This window comes from Schistocerca nitens, chromosome 5 (assembly GCF_023898315.1).
Source record: "Schistocerca nitens isolate TAMUIC-IGC-003100 chromosome 5, iqSchNite1.1, whole genome shotgun sequence".
NCBI lineage: Eukaryota > Metazoa > Arthropoda > Insecta > Orthoptera > Acrididae > Schistocerca > Schistocerca nitens.
In genome coordinates, this window is record NC_064618.1 from 355,548,634 (window position 1) to 355,575,221 (window position 26,588).

The 26,588-nt window shown below is 38.8% G+C and overlaps 1 protein-coding gene across 1 annotated transcript in view; it reads right to left on the bottom strand.

The window, feature by feature from the left end:
• Positions 1-26,588, bottom strand: part of LOC126260454 (dynein axonemal heavy chain 6) — a 1,163,459-nt gene that overhangs the window by 490,764 nt on the left and 646,107 nt on the right. The window contains exons 77-78 of the mRNA XM_049957783.1: positions 12,804-12,976; positions 2,915-3,098 (exon numbers count right to left, since the gene is read on the bottom strand). Of these exons, the coding sequence (XP_049813740.1) occupies positions 2,915-3,098; positions 12,804-12,976 (357 nt within the window). The remainder of the gene's footprint in view (positions 1-2,914; positions 3,099-12,803; positions 12,977-26,588) is intronic.

Below are 26,588 nucleotides of genomic sequence, written 5' to 3' on the forward strand. Positions count from 1 at the left end.
GCTTTCACGATTTTCCATTTGCGTGCAGGGTAGATTCAACATGCTTCTTCCTTTGTGGCAGTAAAGGCAGTAAAGTCTGAACAACTGGCAGGTGATTGGAACCCAAGGTATCTACTTTTACTTTCCAATTGGTTAGTATGGTCATATGAGGTGATACAAAGCTGAGGTCTACTGCTGATCCATCATTCAGCAGCACTAGATTTTTGTCTTCCAAGATTGTTATTGATAGCTGACCATTGTGATTGTTGTGCTCATATCTGAATGTTGTGTGGTGTTGATTAAAGACTCCCACCACAAGCAGTGGATTGCCAAATTAGTTAACAAAGATGTAACATTGGCAGTTGATTGGAGCATGTTAGGTGGGTTGTAGAAGGCCAGTATGTTTAGGTCAGATCCTGACATTCATTTGGATACTGCAACACTTTGTATGTTTTGGTTATTGCAGTTAAGTTCACAAATATCATAATGAATATTTTCTTTCAGAAGTATACCTGCCCCTCTATATCCGTTGTTTTTTTCACTTCTAATGATGTCATAGTCATGAAAGTGGAAGTCCTCCATGGACTTGAGCAATATTTCATAAACGTCACAGACTGACAATTTGTGTTTTGGAGTAGTGGGTGAAACTCTCTTTATTGCAGCTAAGATCTAACATTTCAATGTAGTCTGCACTTGACAGCTTTTGCCATCATTTACAGAAACTGAAGAGGGCAAATCAGTAACATTAAGTCTAACATTCTCTGCTATAGTGTGAGCATCCACAGTTTTGTCTGGAGAAAGTTGTGCCAGATTGTTAAGTAAGAAACTCTGGACAGAATTAATAATGAAGTTTTTTGTTTGTTCACTTGTGGTGATCAGCTGAGGCTGGGGAAGATATGGATTTCTTTTCATGGTTGTTGCCGGATGTTGATTAGCCTGCCATGGCAAGTGTTATGTTTCTTGTTGCTTATTGATGTATATGCTGAAGGGTTGGTTGTGCATCCTGTGCTTTTATACACTGAATTGCTCTCCTGCTTGTGTACTACCTATTTTCACATGATGCACAAGCTTCTTGGTAACTGATATTATTGTAAGCCATTCTATGCTTAATTTCTTTTGTGTTAATTATTGGAGGCATATTTTATTCAGTGAGTTGTGAGCTCCTTTGCAGTGAACACATACAGGAAGTGCTTCTTCTGTAGCTACATTAATACTATGTGTACCAGCAAACATACTGCATATTGTATGGCTATTGCATTGTTTGCTATGATGTTCATAATGCAAAAATTTGTAGCACTATAGTACAGGGCAAATATAGGGCACTACTAGACCCCATAGACCTTGCATTTAAACATGGCCTCTGCCGTGATTTGAATGTAATGTACATACTGGTTAGGGCCTCCTGTCTGCATCCCTTTGTGTGGCCATCTTATAATATATTCTTTCCGACACTACCAGGATGTCAAACTCCGTTACTGATAGTATCTCCTCCTACACCAGGGAAGTGTGGACACTGAAAATTATCCCTTCCACTGTTGTTAAGGGCTTGGGTACATATGTTTCCAGGTTGTTTGGAGAGACTGTATTACTGCTAGTCAGGGCATTTGCAGTTTCAGTGCTTACATTCTCACTTTTAACACTATTCTTCCAAGATGATGAAATGTTCAATATTTGGTTTGTATGTTACTGCCATGCTGTCTGAGATTTTTGCTGAGTGACACCAGATGCAGTCTATCAAATCTTTTGTCTATGCCATCCACAAATACTACAAAAGAACAATTGCCATGTATATCATATAGGTTCAATGGATGCTTATTTGTAGGCTGAGTGTTCCCGTTATTAGACTGGCTGTTGTTGCAGGCTGACTCTTGCTAGGATGTGTATGTGAAATTGTCTGTTGTGTATCCATTGTAGACTGACTGGCTGAAACATATGGGAGTTTATTGGCCTTGGTGGGCAGATGTTTGTCCACCCCACGTCGGTGTATTGCAGGTTGTGCTATGTGACAAGCATCCCTTGACTGTTAGACGTGTTGCCTTCACAGATGGATTCATCCATATTGTCTTTTTTAAGTGTTCAGGAGCTGAAGAGCACTATAAATGGCATTGAAAGCCCGCATGGTGCTACTGATAAATTAACATGAGTGTTCGGGGCTCCCAGCCTTCACTGTACTGGCCACTGTCCATCTAGTACCCATGGAAAGTTAACAGATCACTTTAGTAGATGCACACGCACAAAAAGGCAACAAACTGATAAGTCTGTCACCAAGAAATCAAAATAATGCCGCATTAAAACCTGTAGAGTGAATATCAACTCCTTCTTCTGTGGAATGGTCTTAACAGTTTCTGGCTTTTGAAATCATATACAACCAACACTACTATCAATCTAAACTGAGAGTACACAGTTATGTTAATAATATAATTATAAATATTATGCAAATAAAAACTGAAGTTAAATGTAATGAAATGTGTGATAATGTTCTTACTGAGTGGTAAAATTCTATATAACTTTAGGTAGCAGAAACAACTCTGAGACTATTGAACTGTATTTTAAGTATTATGGACAAGTTGACTGTGAAATAAACCTCAATGTTAACTTATGAAATGTCTGATTTTGTTAAATTAAAATCTGAAGACCATCAAAATAAGTCAATATGACAAGTATTCAGTTTTTGTTTCTTTTATTAACATTCTAAAAGAAGTATTTTTTTGGAAAGGGCAACAACTGCAGTTATACGAATGGAATACATGTCTTAATTATTACTGTAGGTAGGGAAGGTGGAACAAATTCTGTAAACGACCATTACAAATTACACAGAGAGAATCAATTAATTGCAATTGTACACAAAGAAACTAAATGATTGAAAAAACAAAAACATATCATATTATTATAAATGAGTTTGATTATTACAGAAAGAAGATTAATACTGGCATACCTAAAGGCATCTCCCACAGGACTCATACATAAAACTAAATGGAGCCTGCTTCTAACTCTGCTTATAAAAAACTCAAATATTCCATCTCTGTTTCCTTCATCAATACCTGCCTCCTTTGCATCATTTCTTGATGCAATGATAACTTTTTCATACTCATCAGATTCAAAAAGGTTAGGCACTTCACCTGGAATGCGAATAATGATTTTGTACTGAGAACTAAGTGACTAAACATTACATGATTAAGAGTTATCAAAAAGTCCAATATTCTCTAGAAAATGAATTTGCAGCAGTTAATTTCTAATTGTTATTCACTATACTAATGTCTTCCAAGTAATGAGTTTATTTAGTGTGGTTTTAGGATAATGGGATATAATGTAACCAAATGGAAGAAACATATTTCAATCTAGAATCTGACTAGAAACACTTAATATGATGTACAACTAGCATATAACTGTCCTTGGGTTATCTTCATGAAGAAAGAGAAAACATGTAACACATAATCCCAAATAAAACAAGTCAAAATACAGGAATATGTTGTTTTATTGAAGTCACCAGTCTAACTGGAACAACACTTACACCATTATAGTATGCTGGATCTTGGACAAAACTCTGTCATACAATTTGTGTCTATCCAAACATGTTTTACCACAGTGTGATATAATCAGCATATTTTTATTCTGCAGCATTATTATTTATAGAAAACTATCACATTATTTTGCATTTATATATTTTGCTGAGTGTTAACTACCTATGAAGCCATAGAAACTACGCATTAGCATATCAACAATATTAGGAAAGGAATAGATTGCTACTCTTCTAACAGATGACCAGTTCAGTTGCAGTCAGGCACTGTTACGCATTATAGCTTTTGGCCAAAGTCTTCTTCTTTGCTGAAGAAGATTTTGGTCGAAAACTATAATGTGCAACAGTTTTTTCATGTTGCCTATCTGCAACTTAATGGGCCATCTTTAGGTGAGTAGAAATCTATCCTTTCTCTAATATCATTAACTAACTATGGTTTACATAATACAAATGCATGATCCAAATGCTGATCCCCCAGATCCAGACTGCAGTTCTATAAAAAGGCAGAGGAATCTATGGATGCAGATACAGCAGCTTAAAATAAGTGTAAAAGAACTGAAGACAACATACATGATTCATCTTGTGAGACTTATGCAGAGAAGTAGTATAAACTACATGGAGTGCAAACAAGACACAAATAGGATAAGATGGAAATAATGTTGTAAAGGAATTAGAATTATCGGACACTAGTAGTTACTTGAAGAACAAAAGTGGGGTTCTATGATAATGTGTCTCTTCCATATATGTGATGTTTTAAAATATGTAACGTATTCCCAAATGATTTTAAGATAGTAATGTTCTCTTCAGCTATGTAGGAACATGATATGTTTATCACAGTTGAGTCTTCAGAACACCATGCTCCAAACCAAATTTTTTTAAATTTTTTGCCTTAAGATTTAGTTTCAATATGCTACCAAAATTGCCATTATCTACTATTCTTTCAACAAAATGCTGATTTTGTTGAAGACAGCCAGCAGGATACCGACAATATGTGCTGTGGTCCTGTAAGCAAGGAGCATGTTTCGACACAGAAGCTGGTTAATATGTATTAAGTGTCAAACTGAGAGTCAGATTCACAATAATGTTGTCAGTATCTTGTGAAGAATGGATATTTCTTCATTTTTCTAGACTTTATTGACATTAGGAGAATGCCTGTCACTCACAATAATTTAGTGTCCCATCAATGTCAATGACGTTACAGATGCAAAACAAGGATGAAGAAAGAATGCAGTCCTACTTTGCTTAAAGAATAGTCTCAGGATTTACCACAGAGATTTGGAATGACTGTGAAAAATATAAATCACAATGGCCAAATGAAGATCTTAACTCCCGTACTCCTGAATGTTGGTCCATCTCTTAACAAATGCACTGGCTTAGTAGTTAAAGTGTATCAATCTCTTCTGGATTTCCTCACAGTTGAATTACACTGAGGAGACAAATGCCATGGAATACCTCCTTATATACTGTCAGACCTCCTTTTGCCTGATGGGTGTAGTCATCAACTTGAAGTGGCATGAACTCAACAAGTTTATGGGAGTCCCCTGCAGAAATATGGAGCCATACTGCCTATATAGCTATCTATAATTGCAAAACTGTTGCCAGTGCACGATTCTGTGCATGAACTGACCTCCCAATTATGTCCCATAAATGTTAAATGGGATTCATGTCAGGTACAAGTATGTGGTATGCAAATAGAATTCACAGGATAAAATTAAAACCATATGGCCAGTTGTGAAGGAAGTATTTGGTCAGCAGCACAAGGTCAATGATATAAAGTCAGTTCGTAGTAAAAGTATTTCTGTTAATGATAAATAAAATATATGTACAGTATTTATCAATCATTTTTTGAGCATTGATGTTGAATTAAATAAAAATTTATTTTTACGGGGATCATATAACTTTCTTGGCAAATGCCTTTCCGAGATTGACATCTCAAATACTGCTCTGTGATACAGACAAGAGGGTGACTGAGTCAATAATTAAATCACTTAAGACTAAGGACTCTCATGGTTATGATGGAGTGCCTAGTGGAATATTAAAGTACTGTACTGCACATGTTCGTCCTGTATTTGTAATTTTTCCTTTAGGAATGGTAAGTTTCCTGAACGATTAAAGTACTCAGTAGTAAAGCTGCTTTATAAAAAGGGAGAAAGGGATAATGTAGATAATTGTAGACCTATTTCTATGCCGTAAGTGTTTGCAAAAGTTACTGAAAAAGCTGTGTCTGTAAGGATAATTGAGAATTTTATATCACACGATTTGCTATCAAACATACAGTTTGGGTTTAGAAGTCATTTAACAACTGAAAACACAATATTCTCTTTTCTCTGTGAGGTACTCGATGGTTTAAGCAAAAGGTTTGAATGCCTGGCATATTTTTTTGATTTAACTAAGGCATTTGATTGTGTTGATCACAAAATGTTGCTCCAGAAGTTGGACCATTACGGAATACGGGGAGTAGCTCACAATTGGTTCACCTCTTATTTTAGTAACACACAGCAAATTGTCATTATTCACAATGTTGAGAATGGCTGTGATGTGGGGTCTGAGTGGGGTACAGTCAAGTGGGGGTGCCCCAGGTATCAGTGTTGGGGCTACTCCTGTTCCTTATTTGTATAGATGATATGCCTTCTAGTATTAAGGTTAACACTAAAATAATTCTGTTTGCTGATGACACTAGCGTGGCAGTAAAGGATGTTGTGTGCAACATTGACTCGGTTTCAAGTAGTGCAAGTAGTGAGAAAACGTGGCTCTGGTCACGAAAACTGACAACAGGTGGGAGAGCAGTGTGTTCACCACATGGTCCTCCATATCCGCATCTACTGATGCATGATGAGGATGACATGGTGGTCAATTGGCACTGTTGGGCCTTCTCAGGCCTGTTCAGACAGAATTTAGTTTAACACAATTAAATGGTTCAAGTGGCTCTGAGTACTATGGGACTTAACTTCTGAGGTCATCAGTCCCCTAGAACTTAAAACTACTTAAACCTACCTAACCTAAGGACACCACACACATCCATGCCCGAGGCAGGTTTCGAACCTGCAACCGCAGCGGTCGCGTGGTTCCAGACTGTAGAGCCTATAACCGCTCGGCCACTCCGGTTGGTCCACAATTAAATGATAACATACAAGGTTTGCTGGATACAGTGGATAGAAATAAGAAAAACAAGAAGAAACAAAAGGTTTGTAATTAGGGGACCGAAATAAGATGAAGACATACAACCAGGTGATTAATTTTTTTGTATTTACATGGTGGGAGTAACACTGCCTCAACACAAGGTGGGGGACAGAGGAAAAAAAAGAAGTAAATATGGGAAGAGATAGGCCAGGTGTACAGGAGTACCAAGAAAGGAGGACCTACACTTGTGTTAATGCATTGTTTGATAGGTTAGAAGATGTTACAATAGGAAATCATCTCTGAAGGGAAAAGAAGAAAAGTAGATTTGAAAGGTGAGAGAGGAAGTTCTGAGAAATGAGATGAAAGCAGTACATTGCAGTTTCAGAAGGAACAAAATATTTAGTTTTTTAGACTCACTCCAATACTGTGAAAACTAAAACTTGTCTCATTTGTAAAATATTATGGAAGTTAAGTAAATAGAAAAATATTAATAGTGTGAAAAAGTGTCTGAAATTGTTTATCTGAGGTAATATCAATCAAAAGACAAATTGAAAAAAATAAAAAATTCAAGTAATATGGAAGTTATGTGATAGTTTAAGTCCTCAAAATCTAATTTCACTAAATTAACTTTAAGGCAAAATAAATCTATAAGGTGAAGTGAAAGGGTAGCCGGAGTCTGTTATGATATTTATGAGTGGTCAATACTTTGAACATAATTTCATATTACTATCAGCGTGCTAGCATGATCAGTTTTGTTTGCTGAAGAACGCATTAGAAGGCTGTAAAATAAATCCAGTATTCAATGTGTACTACTCTTATATCCAGATTAACAAAGCCAAGAAATTGCCATAAATGTTTGCCAAGATCAATCGATAATATGTTCAGATTTAAAGTATATACTTGTCATTAACTTTCTACTGTAATGTTAAATATCTCTGCCAGAAGTATCATCATTAAAAAATACATGAAATGATTGTTACTACAAGGATCATACCAGCAATCATTTTGCTATGCCTGTCTACAGCTCAATGTCTACCCTGCATGGTGAGTAGGAGTCTATCATTCTCATAATATTGCTGTCATTCCATACTGTTTATGGTATATATAAATATATGGACAGGAATGAGACAAAAGTGAGATATTATCCACTGTTAAAGAATTTTAAATGTTATAAACATTAAACACTATCCTTAGCATGTACTTATATTTATGAGATTATTCATCAAATTGGGGAATATGTGGTGGTGCAAGCAGTGGAGTGACATGTATCCCTATATCAACAAGGATGAATTGTACTCATTTACAAAGTTATTTATATAATACAAAAATAATAACATAAAGTAACATGTTGAGTTTAAATGTACAGGCATTGTGCAATGATTTCACTTTTATTTTCCATATTGTGAGATATATAGAGGAATGACACATCTTCATTTTGAAACAGTGATTGTATAAACTTTATAATGTGAGATACCTGCTTGGACATGAGAATTTGTATTTCATCAATCACTATCCTGGCCTGGAAATCTACAGATTTCCTGAGAACTGTCATATTAACAACTGAAGAATGTTGCAAGAGAATGGAGATGAACTTAAAAAATTAACACTACTTGAAACTTACCAAGCTGTAACTATTTCAACTGCTAGAATTCTACCTCTGTCAAATAATTGTTTTTTTCTATATTTCAACTGTGTCCAACAAAACACATTAGATAATGTAACTGGACAGATAAAAAATCTACTCACCAAGTGGCGGCAGGAGAATACACATGTAAAAAAGGTTTTACTTATGCAAGCCTTTGGAGCCAGTGACTCCTTCTTCTGGAAGTAGGGTTGAAGGGGAAGGAAGGGGGGTGAAGGGAAAGGAGCTGTAGAGGTTTAGGAATAGGGGTAGAGGTTGGAAAAGTCACCCAGAATGCTAGGTCAGGGGATACTTACCAGGCAGGACGAGATATACTATGTGTATCACATACATTTGAAATTGTGTAAAACGATCATACAACTTAGATTTGTAGGAAACCATGCTAATAAAGAGTATCTGACGACTGAAATTATTACTACAGGGTATAATGGTAAAAATAGTATGAGCTAATCAGATAATTTGAGAGCATTGACACCAATTGTTAAAAAGACAAAATTACATTCTTTACGGTACCTATTCCAGTTTTGAAAAAACTAAGTAACTTAACAGCTATCTGTAATTAAATTTTGCACACACCCAAAATTACTTCTGGCATTTGTTCCAGTATGCCCATTAGACTCCAGGAGTTTGGCTTTGTACTATCATTGCCCAGTGTGCAAATCATATCTTCCTTTCATTCCTGGTGGGACTCTTTGTAACTGGTCATTTATTAGCATAATGTAAAGCAAATTAATTAACTGTATAGAATCTCAGAATTTTGTATTTAAGGGCATGGTAGCACTTGCTTTATTTATCAGGGAAGTATGTTCAAGTTGAGAGGCTAAAGTTAATAAATGGTATCTTCTTTTCTTTTAACGTCATTAAATTCATTACTCACCGTTCACTGTTGTCATTAGTGATAGAATTATTCTTACGTAACTTTCTTGGGTAGTCTAGCCTTCCAAAATTATTTTCTTTTGATGAATGTTACCATTATTCAACTGACTCAGCACTACCTCAACATCAAACAAGAAACACTTTGCCTATGCGAAGAGAACCACTCTATACATGATCAAATTCATGAGTCTATAGATGAGGTGATGACTGTGCATCCATATTTGGAGCAGTTCACTATAGAACAACCCCATCATTCTGACATTATCACCATGAATGAGTCAGCAAACAGGGGCAGCTAACAACATTCAGTCAGCAACCATAGTAGCAGCTTGTGCCATCCAAACCAGAACTGACACAGGTCAATCCAGTGCATCCTTTTCAGGTGTCTGTGCACTTACCATGTTTGGCCCTCCAGCCTTGACAGAGTCACATGTGCAGCTCAGACAAAGTGCTATCAACAATGGGACTGCTCATAAAATGAAAACATTACCAGGTGCACCAGTCTGACATAAGGTGTGTGTAATAGCTCCAGAGTTATTACAAGCTGGTATCATCAGGCAGTCCAACAGTCTAACATGTCCCCAATGATGTATATCAATGCCTGTTTGCAGCTAGGGTGTCGATTTAATTATCATTTCAGTCTAACAGTCCTGGGGCTTCATACATTCATCTAATGACTCAGAAGGATGACACATATAGACTGTGCAGTGACAAGCGGTCTCTCAACTCCAGCACTATCAAGGACAGTTATTGAGTTTTAAATATTCAGGACTTTACTCATAATTTAGTAAGTGCCTCCATGTTCAGCACATTGGACTGTAAAAAGGCTTAGTTGCAGATTCCCATGAACCAAGAGGACATACCAAAGGCAGCTATTATCACTCCTTTTGGACTTTATGAATACCTTTACATGCCATACAAACTAAAAAACCCAGCACAGACGTGGAAAAGATTCATTGCTACACCAATTTAGATGATATTTGTCTTCTACACTTCTCATCGCAAACACGAGAAGCACCTCAAACTAATTTTCAATGCCTTACATAAATGTGGCATCTTCGACAATGACAATAAATGTCAACTGTGACAGTCAGTAGTTATATTTCCTGGTGATTCAGTCATCAGTGAAGGTATACAGCTTACAAGACAATGGACTGAGATCATTATCCAACCACTGAGGCAAAAGAGTTACATCGACTGCTTACCAAGGTAAATTTGTATTGCACACACATACTTCATGCAGCTGCCCTCCAGGTACCACTGACAAAGGCATTAGTAGGCATACACATGATGTGCACAAAAGACATTCAATGGACTCTGACGATGCAACATGAATTTGAGCAAATTAAAGACTGCCTTTCTCAGGCTATGACACTGGGACACCCACTACCCACTGTAAACCTGTCCATTACCTCTCAGATGCAAGTGTTTCTGTGACTTGAACATTTCTCCAATAGTCAGTAGCAGGAATACAACAATCACTATGCTTGTTTTCAAAAAAGGTGACTCACTCTCAGCACAAGTGGTTAGCTTATAACAAGGCATTGTTGGTGTACAAATCAGTATGGCACTTCGAAGACAATGTGTAGGGCAGACTTTTAACCATCTACACTGATAATTGGCCTTTGGCTTATTCCATTCACAATCCCACAAAAGGCTGTTGCCCATGGTGTTTTCATCATTTAGATTATGCTGTGCAATTAACTCCAGTGGTTCGCTTATAACAAGGCATTGTTGGTGTACAAATCAGTATGGCACTTCGAAGACAATGTGTAGGGCAGTCTTTTAACCATCTACACTGATAATTGGCCTTTGGCTTATTCCATTCACAATCCCACAAAAGGCTGTTGCCCATGGTGTTTTCATCATTTAGATTATGCTGTGCAATTAACTCCAGATGTTACACATCTTCACGGTGCAGACAATGTCAATACACAGTATCTCTCCAGCATTAACATGGTCTTAGTAGATACTGACTGTGAGAAACTGCAGAATCATGACTACATGATACACAGCATCACAACCAGGCTGTGATAACACAAACTATTATGGAACACCACAACTGGGCCATGGATAGAACACCAAATTATACTTGGCTCCCCAAAACAAGTACTGTGTGATTCTTCACAGGATCATTTTTGACCACTAGTGATTCTGAACATGTGGAGACTCAGCTTCAATAAACTACATGGGCTGTCCCATCCTTGTATCTGTACAACCACAAAACTTGTCACAGACCACTTTGTGTGGCCAAATATACAAAAAACCCTGTAAAGCTTAAATAAAAAGATATGCTTCCTGTCAGTGACCTAAAAGAGAACAAAATGCACAACCATATCACAGCTGTTATTCAGTCCCTCTTTCAGTGTATCCACCCAGACATTGTCAGGTGCCTCCATAACTCTAATGGTTTTCTTTATATCCTTTCAGCGGTCAAAAGGGTAACCCACTAGGTCAAGGCTGTACCAATATCTGCCATTACTGGAAAGACCACATCAAAAGCATTTGACAGTTTATGAATTTCCCAATTTGGCTGTTCTGTCACAATTAAAAATGATCGAGGCAAACAATTTGAACCAGCATTTTTTAACAAACCCTATCACTTGTGCTTTGTTCAGCACTTCTGAACCACAGCTTATCACCCTCAAAGTAATAAACTAGTGGGGCACTTGTACCACACACTAAAAACAGCCCTTATGTGTCATGAAAGGAAATGGGCAGAAGCCCTGTCACTGGCGCTTTTAGGTGCATTTGGCGTATCAGGAGGACCTCCGGTGTTTCTCGTGGAAATCCTGTAAGGAGAACCACTAAATCTACTGGCAGACTTCACAGAGCCATCCATTCCACCAACAGAGAACCAACTTCCTCTTCTCATCTTTAGATGAAGTGTCACATTGCTCACCTCGAGATACAGGTGTCTTCCCCCCCGCTCCCCACCTAGGTACACTATCACCCAAAATCTTCATCCATTAAGCAATAAAAAACTGCAATAGGTAATGGAAAGATATGATACTGTCCACCTGGCATTGCAACAGCCATACTCAAGCCCACACAGAGTGATTAGATGGGAAAATAACATGTTTGGCAACTTACTGAATGGGAAACCAGTGACTGTTACTGTCAAGAAACTCAAGCCTATATGGATCCTACAGGATACCTCGAATGTGATGGTAAACAGTACCGACCACATGGAGTGCAGTACTCACACTGATTTGGAGATGTAGTTGTAGTGCAAGTAGACATACAAAAAGTTCAACTTGAGGAGTGCTCTGCATTACCACGGAAGGGACGGAGAGGAGGTTTTCTCTATAGTCACTCAGCAGCCATGCTATCAGCTAATAAGAAAAACTCTCTGGTCACTGGCACAGTGCTTCCACAGGAATATCTCTGGAATCAGTTTTTCTGAGTATCTGTAACATGCACGTGCACTTTATATATTGCTGCCAAGCAATGAAGCATACTATTACGTACTGTGGGTCTCAGTCATTTTATCTGGAGCATTCTCACCTGAGTCATCTCTACAAGTTATTTAACATGATGAATGGAGTACCACCCTCTCTTTTTAGGTTATATCCAAAACATAATTATTTTTGAACCACCAGTCTATGGAAGTACATAGACCAAACCACAAAAGAACAAGCTCTTATTCAAATCTGTTAACCTTATTACCTGAGTTCAAAATGTTGTTGATATCTTCCAGAAATTCCTCTGACACAATCTGTGAATCTGTAAAGAGAAAGGCTGTGTCCTGATTCAATGCACCTGCATTAAAATATAATAAACGAAGATCATCATGGAATGATGCGTGATCATAGTTACGTGTCAGCTCAATCTGAAAACACCTGAAAATATTAAAACAGCATTTTCAGTATGAGATTTTACAGGTAGAATATAATGAGGACCATAAATTTTTACACATTTCATACTAAAATTTGGGGAAAATGTAGCATTCAGTAAGAATGGACTGAATGAATCCAAATTCAAAGAAGTGTAGAACATTCTGCAAGCAACAACTGATTAATAACAAATTATGATATAGAACATCTGGCCAGTACTTACCTTCTGGAGGTGTTCTTGTTGTGGTCTTCAGTCTAGAGACTGATCTGATGCAGCCCTCCATGCTACTCTATACTGCAGATGCTTCTTCATCTCCAAGTGACTACTGCAACCTACATCCTTCTGAATATGCTTAGTGTATTCATCTCTTGGTCTCCCTCTATGATTGTTACCACCCATGCTGTCTTCCAATACTAAATTGGTGATCCCTTGATGCCTCAGAACACATCCTACCAACCGATCCTTTCTTCTGGTCAAGTTTTTCCACAAATTCCTCTTCTCCCCAATTCTATTCAGTATCTCCTCATAGGTACGTGATCTACCAATCTGATCTTGAGCATTCTTCTGTAGCACCACATTTCAAAAGCTTCTATTCTCTTTTTGTCTAAACTAGTTATCACCCACTTCCATAGATGGCTACACTCCATACAAATACTTTCAGAAAAGACTTTCTGACACTTAAGTCAATACTGGATGTTAATAAAATTCTCTTCTTCTGAAACGCTTTCCTTGCCATAGCCAGTCTACACTTTATATCCTCTCTACTACAATCACATTTAGTTATTTTACTCGTCAAATAGCAAAAATCATCTTCTACTTTAATGTGTCTCATTTCCTAATCTAATTCCCTCGGCATCACCTGATACATTTCGACTACATTCCATTATCTTAATTTTGGTTTTGTTGATGTTCATCTTATATCCTCCTTTCAAGATGATGTCCATTCCATCCAACTGCTCTTCCAGGTCCTTTGCTGTCTCTCACAGAATTACAATGTCATCGCCAAACCTTCTTTCTCCTCCATGGATTTTAATTCCTACTCCAATTTTTTTTTTCCTTTACTTCTTGCTCAATATACTGATTGAATAATATCGAGGAAAGGTTACAACCCTGTCTCACTCCCTTCTCAACCACTGCTTCCCTTTCGTACCACTCAACTCTTATAACTGCCATCTGGTTTCTGTACAGGTTGTAAATAAACCTTCGCTCCCCGTATCTGACCCATGCCACCTTCAGAATTTGAAAGAGACTATTCCAGTCAACATTGTCAAAAGCCTTCTCTAAGTCTACAAATGCTAGAAACATAGGTTTGCCCTTCCTTAATCTATCTTCTAAGATAATTCGTAGTGTCAGTATTGCCTCATGTGTTCCACCATGTCTATGAAATCCAAACTGATCCTCCCTGAGGTCAACTTCTACCAGTTTCTCCATTTGTCTGTAATGAACTCCTGTTAGTATTTTGCAGCTGCGACTTATTAAACTGATAGTTTGGTAATTTTCACACCTGCCAGCACCTGCGTTCTTTGGGATTGGAATAAATATATTCTTCTTGAAGTCTGAGGGTATTTCGCCTGTCTCATACATCTTGCTCACCAATTTTATCAGGACTGGCTCTCCCAAGGCCGTCAGTAGTTCTAATGGAATGCTGTCTATGCCCGGGGCCTTGTTTTGACTTAGGTCTTTCCATGCTCTGTCAAATTCTCCAATCAGTATCATATCTCCCATTTCATCTTCATCTACATCCTCTTCCATTTCCATAAAATAACCCTCAAATACATCACCATTGTATAGACCCTCTACATACACCTTCCACTTTTTTGCTTTCCCTTCTTTGCTTAGAACTAATTCTCTATCTGCGCTCTTGATATTCAATACAAGAGGTCCTCTTTTCTCCAGAGGTCTCTCTAATTTTCCTGTAAGCAGTATCTATCTTAACCCTAGTGCCCCTATTAATATATGCCTCTACATCCTTACATTTGTCCTCTAGCCACCTCTGCTTAGCCATTTTGCACTTCCTATCAATCTCATTTTTGAGACGTTTGTATTCCTTTTTGGCCTACTTCATTTTCTCCTTTCACCAGTTAAGTTCAACATATCTTCTGTTACCTAAGGATTTCTGCTAGCCCTCCTCTCTCTACCTACTTGATCCTCTGCTGCCGTCACTATTTTACCTCTCAAAGCTACCCATTCTTCTTCCACTGTATTTCTTTCCCCCTTTGTTGACAATCATTCCCTAATGCTCCCTCTGAAACTCATTACAACCTCTGGTTCTTTCAGTTTATCCAGATCCCATCTCCTGAAATTCCCACCTTTTCGCAGTTTCTTCAGTTTTAATCTACAGTTCATAACCAATAGATTGTGGTCAGAGTCTACATCTGCCCTAGAAATGTCTTACAATTTACAACTTGGTTCCTAAATCTCTGTGTTACCATTATATAGTCTATCTGAAGCCTTCCAGCACCTCCAGGCCTCTTTCATGTATACAACCTTCTTTCATGATTCTTAAACCAAGTGTTAGCTATGATTAAGTTATGCTGTGTGCAAAATTCTACCAGGCGGCTTCCTCTTCCATTCCTTACCCCCATTCCATATTCACCTACAACTTTTCCTTCTCTTCCTTTTCTACTACAGAATTCCAGTCCCCCATTACTATTAAATTTTCATCTCCCTTCACTACCTAACTAATTTCTTTTATCTGATTATCACATTTCTTCAATCTCTCTGTCATCTGCTGAGCTAGTTGGCATATAAACTTGTACTACTGTGGTAGGCGTGGGCTTTCTGTCTACCTTTGCTACAATAATGCATTCACTATGCTGTCCATAGTAGCTTTCCCGCACTCCTATATTTTTTATTCATTACTAAACCTACTCCTGCATTACCCCTATTTGATTTTGTATTTATAACCCAGTATTCACACGACCAGAAGTCTTGTTCCTCCTGCCAGTGAACTTCACTAATTCCCACTGTATCTAACTTTAACCTATCCATTTCCCTTTTTAAATTTTCTAATCCACCTAAGCAAGTAAGGGATCTGACATTCCATACTCCGATCCATAGAATGCCAGTTTTATTTCTCCTGAGTAGTCCCCACCTGGTTGTCCGAATGGGGGACTATTTTACCTCCAGAATATTTTACCCATGAGGACACTATCATCATTTAACCATACAGTAAAGCTGCAAGACCTTAAGAAAAATTATGGCTGTAGTTTCCCCTTGCTTTCAGCCATTCGCAGTATCATCACAGCAAGACCGTTTTGGTTAATGCAACAGATACCCCTCCGTTGTGGTTGCACCTATGGTACAGCTATCTGTATCGCTGAGGCATGCAAGCCTCCCCACCAACAGCAAGGTCCATGGTTTGTAGAAGGAGGAAAAATGTTTAATTCTGCCCATGGATGCATATACAAGTGAAGTGAAGACACTATCCTAACTTTCAGAACTGTATTCCTCTATAAAAATCAACATGGAATCAGCGAATAGAGACCTTGCAAAACTAATCCCACTCTGTTCATCAATGAGATTCAGAGTGCCGTAGACAAAGATGCCCATGCTTGATACAGTTCTCCACTGTTATTTAGAGAACAAAACACAGGATTACTGAGTACTGGACCAAATTTGTGATTGGATTTATGACTTGCTTAAAGACAGAACTCAACATATTATTATTGTTGTAGGAAGGTTGCAATGCCAAAAAGCTGTAACAAAATTAAGAAAAACATGTGGAGGATCAACAACTGGTTCAGGGACTGGCAGTTGACCCCAATTTAAACAAATGTAAACTATTGTTCCATAAATAGGTGAAGAGATCCATTACTGTTTGTTATGACTATAATATCAGTGATGAATGACTGGAAACAGTAATTACCATAAAATTTCTCCAAGTGTAATGATCACATATAAAAAACAGTAGGAGAAGCGTATGCCAGGCTGTGATTCTATGAGATCCCTCCCCCCATGATTCCGGAACCTACAAAACTGACACAAATGAAAAAATATATGCACAGCTGACAGTAGCTATCACACTATTTAGTCAAATTTTTGGGTGGAATCAATGTTCTTAAAAAGTAAAAAAGAAAAGAAAAATAACAACACACCATGTGACAGAAATCAGTAGATGTAAGGAACATGTACACATAAGGAAATGATCAAAATTTTAGAAAACATGGATTTTTTTATTCAGCAAGTCAGTAAGACTTTGGTCCACCTCTGATGTTTATACAAGCCATTATTTGGCTTGGCATTGACTGACAGTGTTGTTTGGTTTATCCTGAGGGATATCGTGCAACATTTTGTTCAACTGGTGTATTAGATCATCAGAAAGCCAAGACAGGATTCTTCTGTACCATTTTGAACTGAGCTCTGATGGTCAGCAAAGATGTGGAGATGCCTTGGACAGCGGTGAGACACAACTTGACTGTCACTCACCATATGGTGCGACAACCAGGAGTGATGATCTGGCATACCATTTCATTTCATAGAACCCCTTTGGTTTTCATAAGCGGCACCCTTACAGCCCAGTGGCATGTGGATGATATTCTATGCCTTGCATTGTTGGCCTTCCTGGCAAGCCTTCCTGGGCCTGTTTGAGCAAGATAATGGCTGCCCACACATGTTGCGTGTTTTTACTGCTTGTCTTGTGCTTGCCAAACACTACCTTGGCTGGCAAGGCTGCCAGATCTCTCCTCAATAGAGAATTTTTGGAGCATTATGGACAGGGTCCAGCAACCATCTTGGGATTTTGATGGTCTAATATGCCAGTTGGACAGAATTTGGCATGGTATCCTTCAGAACAACATCTAACAATTCTATCAATTTCAAGCCAAATAAATGCTTCCATAAGGTTCAGTGATGGACCAATGTGTTATTGCCTTGCTGTATTTGTGAATCTCTTTCTATTGAATAAATCATGCTATTTTTCTGAAATTGTAATCATTTGTTTGTCTGTAAATGTACATCATATCTATTTATTTCTGTCCTACTGAGGTAATTCCTTCATGGTATATTCCCCTCTTTTCTAGTGTGTAAGTTATTTTCTGAAACCAGTTTCATTTAATACTTAGATAATGCCTGTCACTGCGCAGAATATTTACTGTTCAAAACAAATGAAAGAGACTGCATATTTCTTTACATCATGACTTTCCAACAGTGATACTTGTGTTGAAACACTGACTAGAAGAGCATTATAAGGATGAAAAACAAATACTTGAGCATGCAATTTAGTGATAGTATGGGGTAAGAGCCGATGTGCCTCCATGGCAATAATGAAATGTACACGTGTTGAAACACTGACTAGAAGAGCATTATAAGGATGAAAAACAAATACTTGAGCATGCAATTTAGTGATAGTATGGGATAAGAGCCGATGTGCCTCCATGGCAATAATGAAATGTACACAATGTTAGCTAAAAGAAAGGAAGGGCAACTACGATTTAATGTCACCAATGAAGAGGTCAACAGAGATGGAGCAAAAGTCTGTATTTGTAGTCTCAAACACATGATATTCTGGATATGAGTGTGGGATGGTAGAATCCTACCTACTGCACATCACATTTTTGTGTGTGCAGGTTTAAAATCAGTCATAGGAAGAAAGCAGATACGGCTGACAAGTACTTGTCGGGCAATCCATAGACGTTTTAATCAGGGTGTAAGGAAGAACCATGAAGTCTATATGCAGCTCTGTGCTTATTGGGTCACTGACTACTGTTATTAAAACAAAGAGAGTTGAAAAAGAACTCTTGAAAACTCTTGACGTAACATTGCTATAGGCAAGACTTATTTTCTGATTTATGTTAAGAAAAGTTATGGTATCAAATCCAACTTTCTTTGAACTGTAATTTAATTTGTTTATGAGGTTCAACTGTACGAGGGACTTACCGGAAGTTATATATTTATGTTGAAAATGAGAGTTTTATTGTGTATGGAAATTAAATACATTGTTAACTGACGAAAAGCAAAGTTTGTATGTCTACTTATTTCATAAGTAGAAAAGAGTCTAAAAATTCCTGTACCTAGCATTATTCAACGGAGAAGAAGTCAAGAGGGTTTCCAGCAGCTGGCTATCCAGTAAAGAAGAGGAAGGTGGTTTGGGGGAATAAACCAAAATAACCCAGATTCACACTCACACTTTAAGTCGGATGTCAGAACGTGGTGACTTGTGTGATATGACCGAGAAAACAGTAATTTTAAGTCAAAAATGAGAAAAGAAGCTGTTTTGTGTTGCTATAGCAACCAAACATAATAAGACAAGGGAATAACTCTGAGAAATTGGAATACACTCAAATATCCAATAGAGCAAAATTTAAATGGAAAAATGGGGAAGAAATGATAAATTCACAATGATAAAAAAAGAAAAGAAGATTTTGACATATTTGTCTAAGATGAAGTATGCATAGAACGCTTCAACCAAGAAGATCCAGTGCAGGGAGTATACAGCTCTCACACACATCGCGGGGATGCAGACACAAAAACCAACCTACATCCAACGCCGCTGGTACCAGCTGCTGTTCACCAGTGCTGACCTGCCTCCACATCTGCTCACCTACGCAACATAAATTCTACGCATAAAACAAAATTTGATTAACTTTAGCACCAAGTTGTAGAAGGTACTGTTGAGTGAACTTTTATTGTGTAATTATCATATTTAAAGTCAGTTTTAAATGCTTACAATGGCTAAGGCATATAAAATATGGAAAATATACAACAGGTTGGGGAAACTCAAGACCCAGCTATGGCTATGAAAATTAGCAAAGAAGTGCCTGACTGGGCTGAGTTGCTAAATTTAATCAGAGCTCAGAGTCTTAAGTTAAACCCATTAGATTCTCAATTAAATGCTCAGAGTGTGACTCTAAGCAAAGAACTACACTTAGTAAATTCTCAATTAAATACCTAGAGTGAAGCTTTAAATACTCGGAGTCAAACTCTAAATATTCAAACGACAAATTTAGGTTTGTTAAATACTACAGTCGACTCTAAAAGCAAAGAATTTAGTAATCTATGCGAAGGCATGGGTGCTTTGAAGACTGAGTTCGACGCTATAAGCAATAAACTAGAGAATTTAAAAGTAGATTTAAAGAACGAGTTGACCTTAGTCAGAAACAGAGTAACACTTTTCACATTTATCGAAAAGAACTTAAGATTGAGAGCAAATGTATAATGTAGAAACTGAACTTACTGAAAATTTAGGATCTTTTGAAAACATGTACAATGTTAAGTATAATGATGTAAGGCAGGGGTTGAATAATTTGAAAGAGAGTGTAGCTAAGCAGAATGAATTAATGGCAGTCATTCAGTCACAAATTGCAGGTGTCAATAAATGGGCAGATAATGTAGAAAGAAATTTCAAAGAAAAAAATAGCTCACTCTGATATTATATATGTAATTAGTTTGGAGGAACAATTTGGAGAAATTATAGATCAAAAGGTCACCAAGAGAATAACACCCAGAAACGTATTGCCTATTCCTTCTTCCCAACTTAGTGATACCGGGAAGGGTATGGATGACATGTGGAGAGAATTTAAGCTTATCCAATATAAAGTAGAAAAAAGGGTAACTTCACCTAATGTTGTATTAACTAGTGAAGCAGTGACTGATTTGCAATGGGAAGCTAATTCAGGGTTATCTAGACAATTCTCTACATTTAAGCCAGATGGAGATGTACATCTGACCCATTTCTTAAAAAGATTTAGCCAAGCTTTACCAAAAAATTAAGAAGCTTCCAAGAAGATTGGTTCAAATGGCTCTGAGCACTATGGGACTTAACATCTAAGGTCATCAGTCCCCTAGAACTTATAACTACTTAAACCTAACTAACCTAAGGACATCGCACACATCCATGCCCGAGGCAGGATTCGAACCTGCGACCGTAGCGGTCGCGCGGTTCCAGACTGAAGCGCCTAGAACAGCACGGCCACACTGACCGGCTTCCAAGAAGATTGAATTTGCTTTGAGATACCTTCTATGGGAAGCCTCAGAATAGGGAACAGTAAATATTGAGAATTTTTCCTCTTGGGGAGACTTTCAAAAGAAATTTCAAGAGAAGTACTAGTCTGCCAGTGCTCAAGAAAAGTTAATATCACACCTATGGGATGCAAAATATTATAATAATACTTGGGATACTATAAGGAAATATTTTGATTGGCATGTAACACAAGCATGTCTTGTGACAGCCAGAGCGAGAGCACCAGCAGCAGCGAGTACTGTTTGTATAAAGCGTTTATTTTGCATTTTGTTTACGACCTTCCACTAAGGAAGGGATTCTATTAGTGTTTATCTGCTCTGCATAGTAACTAACAGTTCTTGATAAAACTTTACGTAGTTTTCGTGTTAGATTTCTTAGTGTTTTCTTGATCGTTTAGAACAGAAAGCGCCCTAAAACCGTCTTTTGTTTGTTTCGCGGCCGTTAGCCACTAGTCACTTGAATCAGCAGTTGTCTTGTGACAGCCAGAGCGAGAGCACCAGCAGCAGCGAGTACTGTTTGTATAAAGCGTTTATTTTGCATTTTGTTTACGACCTTCCACTAAGGAAGGGATTCTATTTGTGTTTATCTGCTCTGCATAGAAACTAACAGTTCTTGATCGTTAGGAGAGAAATTTATTTTGTACTTATTTGCTGCGCTTAGCTTTTAAATAGTTTTTCTGGGAAAACCTAGCGTAGTTTTCGCGTCTCGTATTTCAGTGAGTGTTTCTTGATTATCAGAGTAGCTCATCAGAAGATTATCTTGGGAATTTGTCACCGTATAGAGTAGGGTAAACATAGTCATGTGTAGGGACTGTGGTTGTTGTGAGCAGACGCAAGGAGAATTGGCCACTCTTCGGGGGGCAGGTGGAGGCTTTGTCTGTTAGGCTCATCGAGCTCGAGGCGCAGGCGTCGGCTCGTAGTGGCGTTGGGGCAACTGTGGTGAGACCTATGCCTACTTCAGTGGCCTTGGAATCACATGGAACCCCTGATGTCGCTGCGTCTTCCGGCAGTGAGCATCTTACCGGTCAGCCATCACTCCAGGGTGAATGGCGGACAGTGGTGGGCTCGCGTGTGCCTGGCCGAAAGGCAAAGGTGGGATCTGGCCGCGTGGCAGCTGCCTTACCCCTTTCCAACAGGTACGGGGTGCTTCCTAGTGGTGATGACATCGTTTCCGAACCACCACAGGATGCCTCGCCTGTTGGGCCAGTGGCCGATTCTCCGGCAAGGTCCCGACAGTCACAGAGGGCGGGCCTATTAGTTATAGGGAGCTCCAACGTTAGGCGGGTTATGGAGCCCCTCAGGAAAATAGCGGGTAGGTCGGGGAAGAATGCCAGTGTGCACTCGGTGTGCTTGCCGGGGGGTCTCGTCCGTAATGTGGAGGAGGCCCTTCCGGCAGCTATTGAACGCACTGGGTGTGACCGGCTGCAGATAGTAGCACATGTCGGAACGAATGACGCCTGCCGCTTGGGTTCTGAGGCCATCCTTGGTTCCTTCCGGCGGCTGGCTGATTTGGTGAAGACAACCAGCATCACACGCGGAGTGCAAGCTGAGCTTAATATCTGCAGCATAGTGCCCAGAGTCGATCGCGGTCCTCTGGTTTGGAGCCGTGTGGAGGGTCTAAACCAGAGGCTCAGACGACTCTGCGACTATAATGGTTGCAAATTCATCGACCTCCGTTATTGGGTGGAGAACTGTAGGGCCCCCCTAGACAGGTCAGGCGTGCACTACACACCGGAAGTAGTTACTAGGGTAGCAGAGTACGTGTGGCGTGCACACGGGAGTTTTTTAGGTTAGAGGGACCCCCCCCTTGGGCGAAACGATAAAATACCTGACGGCTTACCAGAGAGAACATCAGCATCGTTGATAAAGAACGTCCGTCCTCAGAGACCAAAAACAGGAAAAGTTAACGTAATATTGGTAAACTGCAGGAGTATCCAGGGCAAGGTTCCTGAATTAGTATCGCTTATTGAAGGAAATAGTGCGCATATAGTATTAGGAACGGAAAGTTGGTTAAAACCGGAAGTGAACAGTAACGAAATCCTAGACACAGAATGGAATATATACCGCAAGGATAGGATAAACGCCAATGGTGGTGGAGTATTTATAGCAGTAAAGAATTCAATAATATCCAGTGAAGTTTTTAGCGAATGCGAATGTGAAATAATCTGGGTTAAGTTAAGTATCAAAGGTGGGTCAGATATGATAGTCGGATGCTTCTATAGACCACCTGCATCAGCAACCGTAGTAGTTGAGCGCCTCAGAGAGAACCTGCAGAACGTCGTGAAGAAGTTTCGTGATCATACTATTGTAATAGGGGGAGACTTCAATCTACCAGGTATAGAATGGGATAGTCACACAATCAGAACTGGAGCCAGGGACAGAGACTCTTGTGACATTATCCTGACTGCCTTGTCCGAGAATTACTTCGAGCAGATAGTTAGAGAACCAACTCGTGAAGCTAACGCTTTAGACCTCATAGCAACAAATAGACCGGAACTTTTCGACTCCGTGAATGTAGAAGAGGGTATCAGTGATCATAAGTCAGTGGTTGCATCAATGACTACAAGCGTAATAAGAAATGCCAAGAAAGGAAGGAAAATATATTTGCTTAACAAGAGTGATAGGGCACAAATCGCAGAATATCTGAGTGACCACCATCAAACGTTCATTTCTGAGGAAGAGGATGTGGAACAAAAATGGAAAAAATTCAGAAACATCATCCAGTACGCCTTAGATAAGTTCGTACCGACTAAGGTCCAAAGCGAGGGGAAAGATCCACCGTGGTATAACAATCATGTACGAAAGGTACTACGGAAACAAAGAAAGCTTCATCATAGGTTTAAGAGTAGTCGAATCATAGCTGATAAAGAAAAGCTGAACGAAGCGAAAAAGAGCGTAAAGAGAGCAATGAGAGAAGCATTCAACGAATTCGAACATAAAACATTGGCAAACAATCTAAACAAGAACCCTAAAAAGTTTTGGTCATATGTAAAATCGGTAAGCGGATCTAAATCCCCTATTCAGTCACTCGTTGACCACGATGGCACCGAAACAGAGGACGACCGAAGAAAGGCAGAAATACTGAATTCAGTGTTCTGAAACTGTTTCACTGCGGAAAATCGTAACACGGTCCCTGACTTCAGCCGTCGCACGGACGCCAAAATGGAAAATATTGAAATAAACGATATCGGAATTGAAAAACAACTGCTATCACTTAGTAGCGGAAAAGCATCCGGACCAGACGAGATACCCGTAAGGTTCTACAGTGATTATGCTAAAGAACTTGCCCCCTTTCTATCAGCAATTTATCGTAGATCTCTGGAAGAATGTAAAGTACCTAGCGACTGGAAGAAAGCGCAGGTCGTTCCCATTTTCAAGAAGGGTCATAAATCAGATGCGAATAATTATAGGCCTATTTCGCTTACGTCAATCTGTTGTAGAATAATGGAACATGTTTTATGTTCTCGTATTATGACGTTCTTAGATAATACAAATCTCCTTCATCATAACCAACATGGATTCCGCAAACAGAGATCATGTGAAACTCAGCTCGCCCTATTTGTCCAAGAAATTCACAGTGCCGTAGACACTGGCGAGCAGATTGATGCCGTATTCCTGGACTTCAGGAAGGCATTTGATACGGTTCCGCACTTACGTTTAGTGAAAAAAATATGAGCTTACGGAATATCGGACCAGGTTTGTGATTGGATTCAGGATTTCCTAGAAGAAAGAACACAACATGTCATTCTTAACGGTTCAAAATCTGCAGATGTAGAGGTAATTTCGGGAGTACCGCAAGGAAGCGTGATAGGACCTTTATTGTTTACAATATACATAAATGACTTAGTTGACAACATCGGTAGCTCCGTGAGGCTATTTGCAGATGACACAGTTGTCTACAAGAAAGTAGCAACATCAGAAGACTCGTACGTACTCCAGGAAGACCTGCAGAGGATTAATGAATGGTGCGACAGCTGGCAGCTTTCCCTAAACGTAGATAAATGTAATATAATGCGCATACATAGGGGCAGAAATCCATTCCAGTACGATTATGCCATAGGTGGTAAATCATTGGAAGCGGTAACGACCGTAAAATACTTAGGAGTTACTATCCGGAGCGATCTGAAGTGGAATGATCACATAAAACAAATAGTGGGAAAAGCAGGTGCCAGGTTGAGATTCATAGGAAGAATTCTAAGAAAATGTGACTCATCGACGAAAGAAGTAGCTTACAAAACGCTTGTTCGTCCGATTCTTGAGTATTGCTCATCAGTATGTGACCCTTACCAGGTTGGATTAATAGAAGAGATAGACATGATCCAGCGAAAAGCAGCGCGATTCGTCATGGGGACATTTAGTCAGCGCGAGAGCGTTACGGAGATGCTGAACAAGCTCCAGTGGCGGACACTTCAAGAAAGGCGTTACGCAATACGGAGAGGTTTATTATCGAAATTACGAGAGAGCACATTCCGGGAAGAGATGGGCAACATATTACTACCGCCCACATATATCTCGCGTAATGATCACAATGAAAAGATCCGAGAAATTAGAGCAAATACGGAGACTTACAAGCAGTCGTTCTTCCCACGCACAATTCGTGAATGGAACAGGGAAGGGGGGATCAGATAGTGGTACAATAAGTACCCTCCGCCACACACCGTAAGGTGGCTCGCGGAGTATAGATGTAGATGTAGAAAGTATTTAGATAAGCCAAGGGAAGAAGAAGGATTAGTATATATTCTAATTAGACGATTGCCGATCTATGCGAGAAAAGACATCTTGTGTAGTGATTGGAAAATGATAGAAGAGTTGCTGTCTTTTGTTGACACACTTGATGCAATAAATAAGGACCGCAACAAAATTTACACCGAAGTGAAAGTTCGAACTATAAAAGAAATAGCGGAAATAATTTTAAAAAGTGTGAGGCAAACTTAGCGAAAGTCCACCAGTACAGTAAGAAAAGTTGTAACGACAATTATCAAAAGAAACACCCACTTTCAAATTTATATCCAGCAGCATCTCAAGAATTTGTACCAACTAACCATAAAACACAGAATGGGAATGTAGTATCTCATTTTGGTAACCAACCCATACTTAGGAGTAATGAGGAAAACACTGTTTGACCTGGATCCAGGGCCGGGGCCCAGGTTGTGGAGATACATTAGAAGCCCTTATTCCATATAAGTATGTTAACTTTACACACAAAATACCCACAAATGAATGGTTGCTGCTTGAAGAGCCAAGCTTAGCTACTAATAACCCACAACCTATAATAGCAGGGACAATGGAAACTTCTGAGGTTAAAATATTTATAGATTCGAGAAGTGAGGTATCACTCATCTCAAATGCATTTTTTAACTCAATACAGAATAAACAGCACTTACCATTATTGCCAGTGACTGGAGTATACATAATCAGGATAACAGGAACAAAAAGTAAACTTGTAAAATACGAAACTCACGTGAACTGTAGTATTGGACATACATTATTTCAGCAAATGCTATTAATAGTAGAGAATATTAATAGAGATGTACTGTTTGGTTTAGATTGGTTGTTGGAGTTTAAAGTCATCTTAAACTTTGACCAACAAACAACTGAGTGTAAGTGTCCGTGATTAACAGATAAAGCACAATTATCACCAAAATCGATATTGTGGAT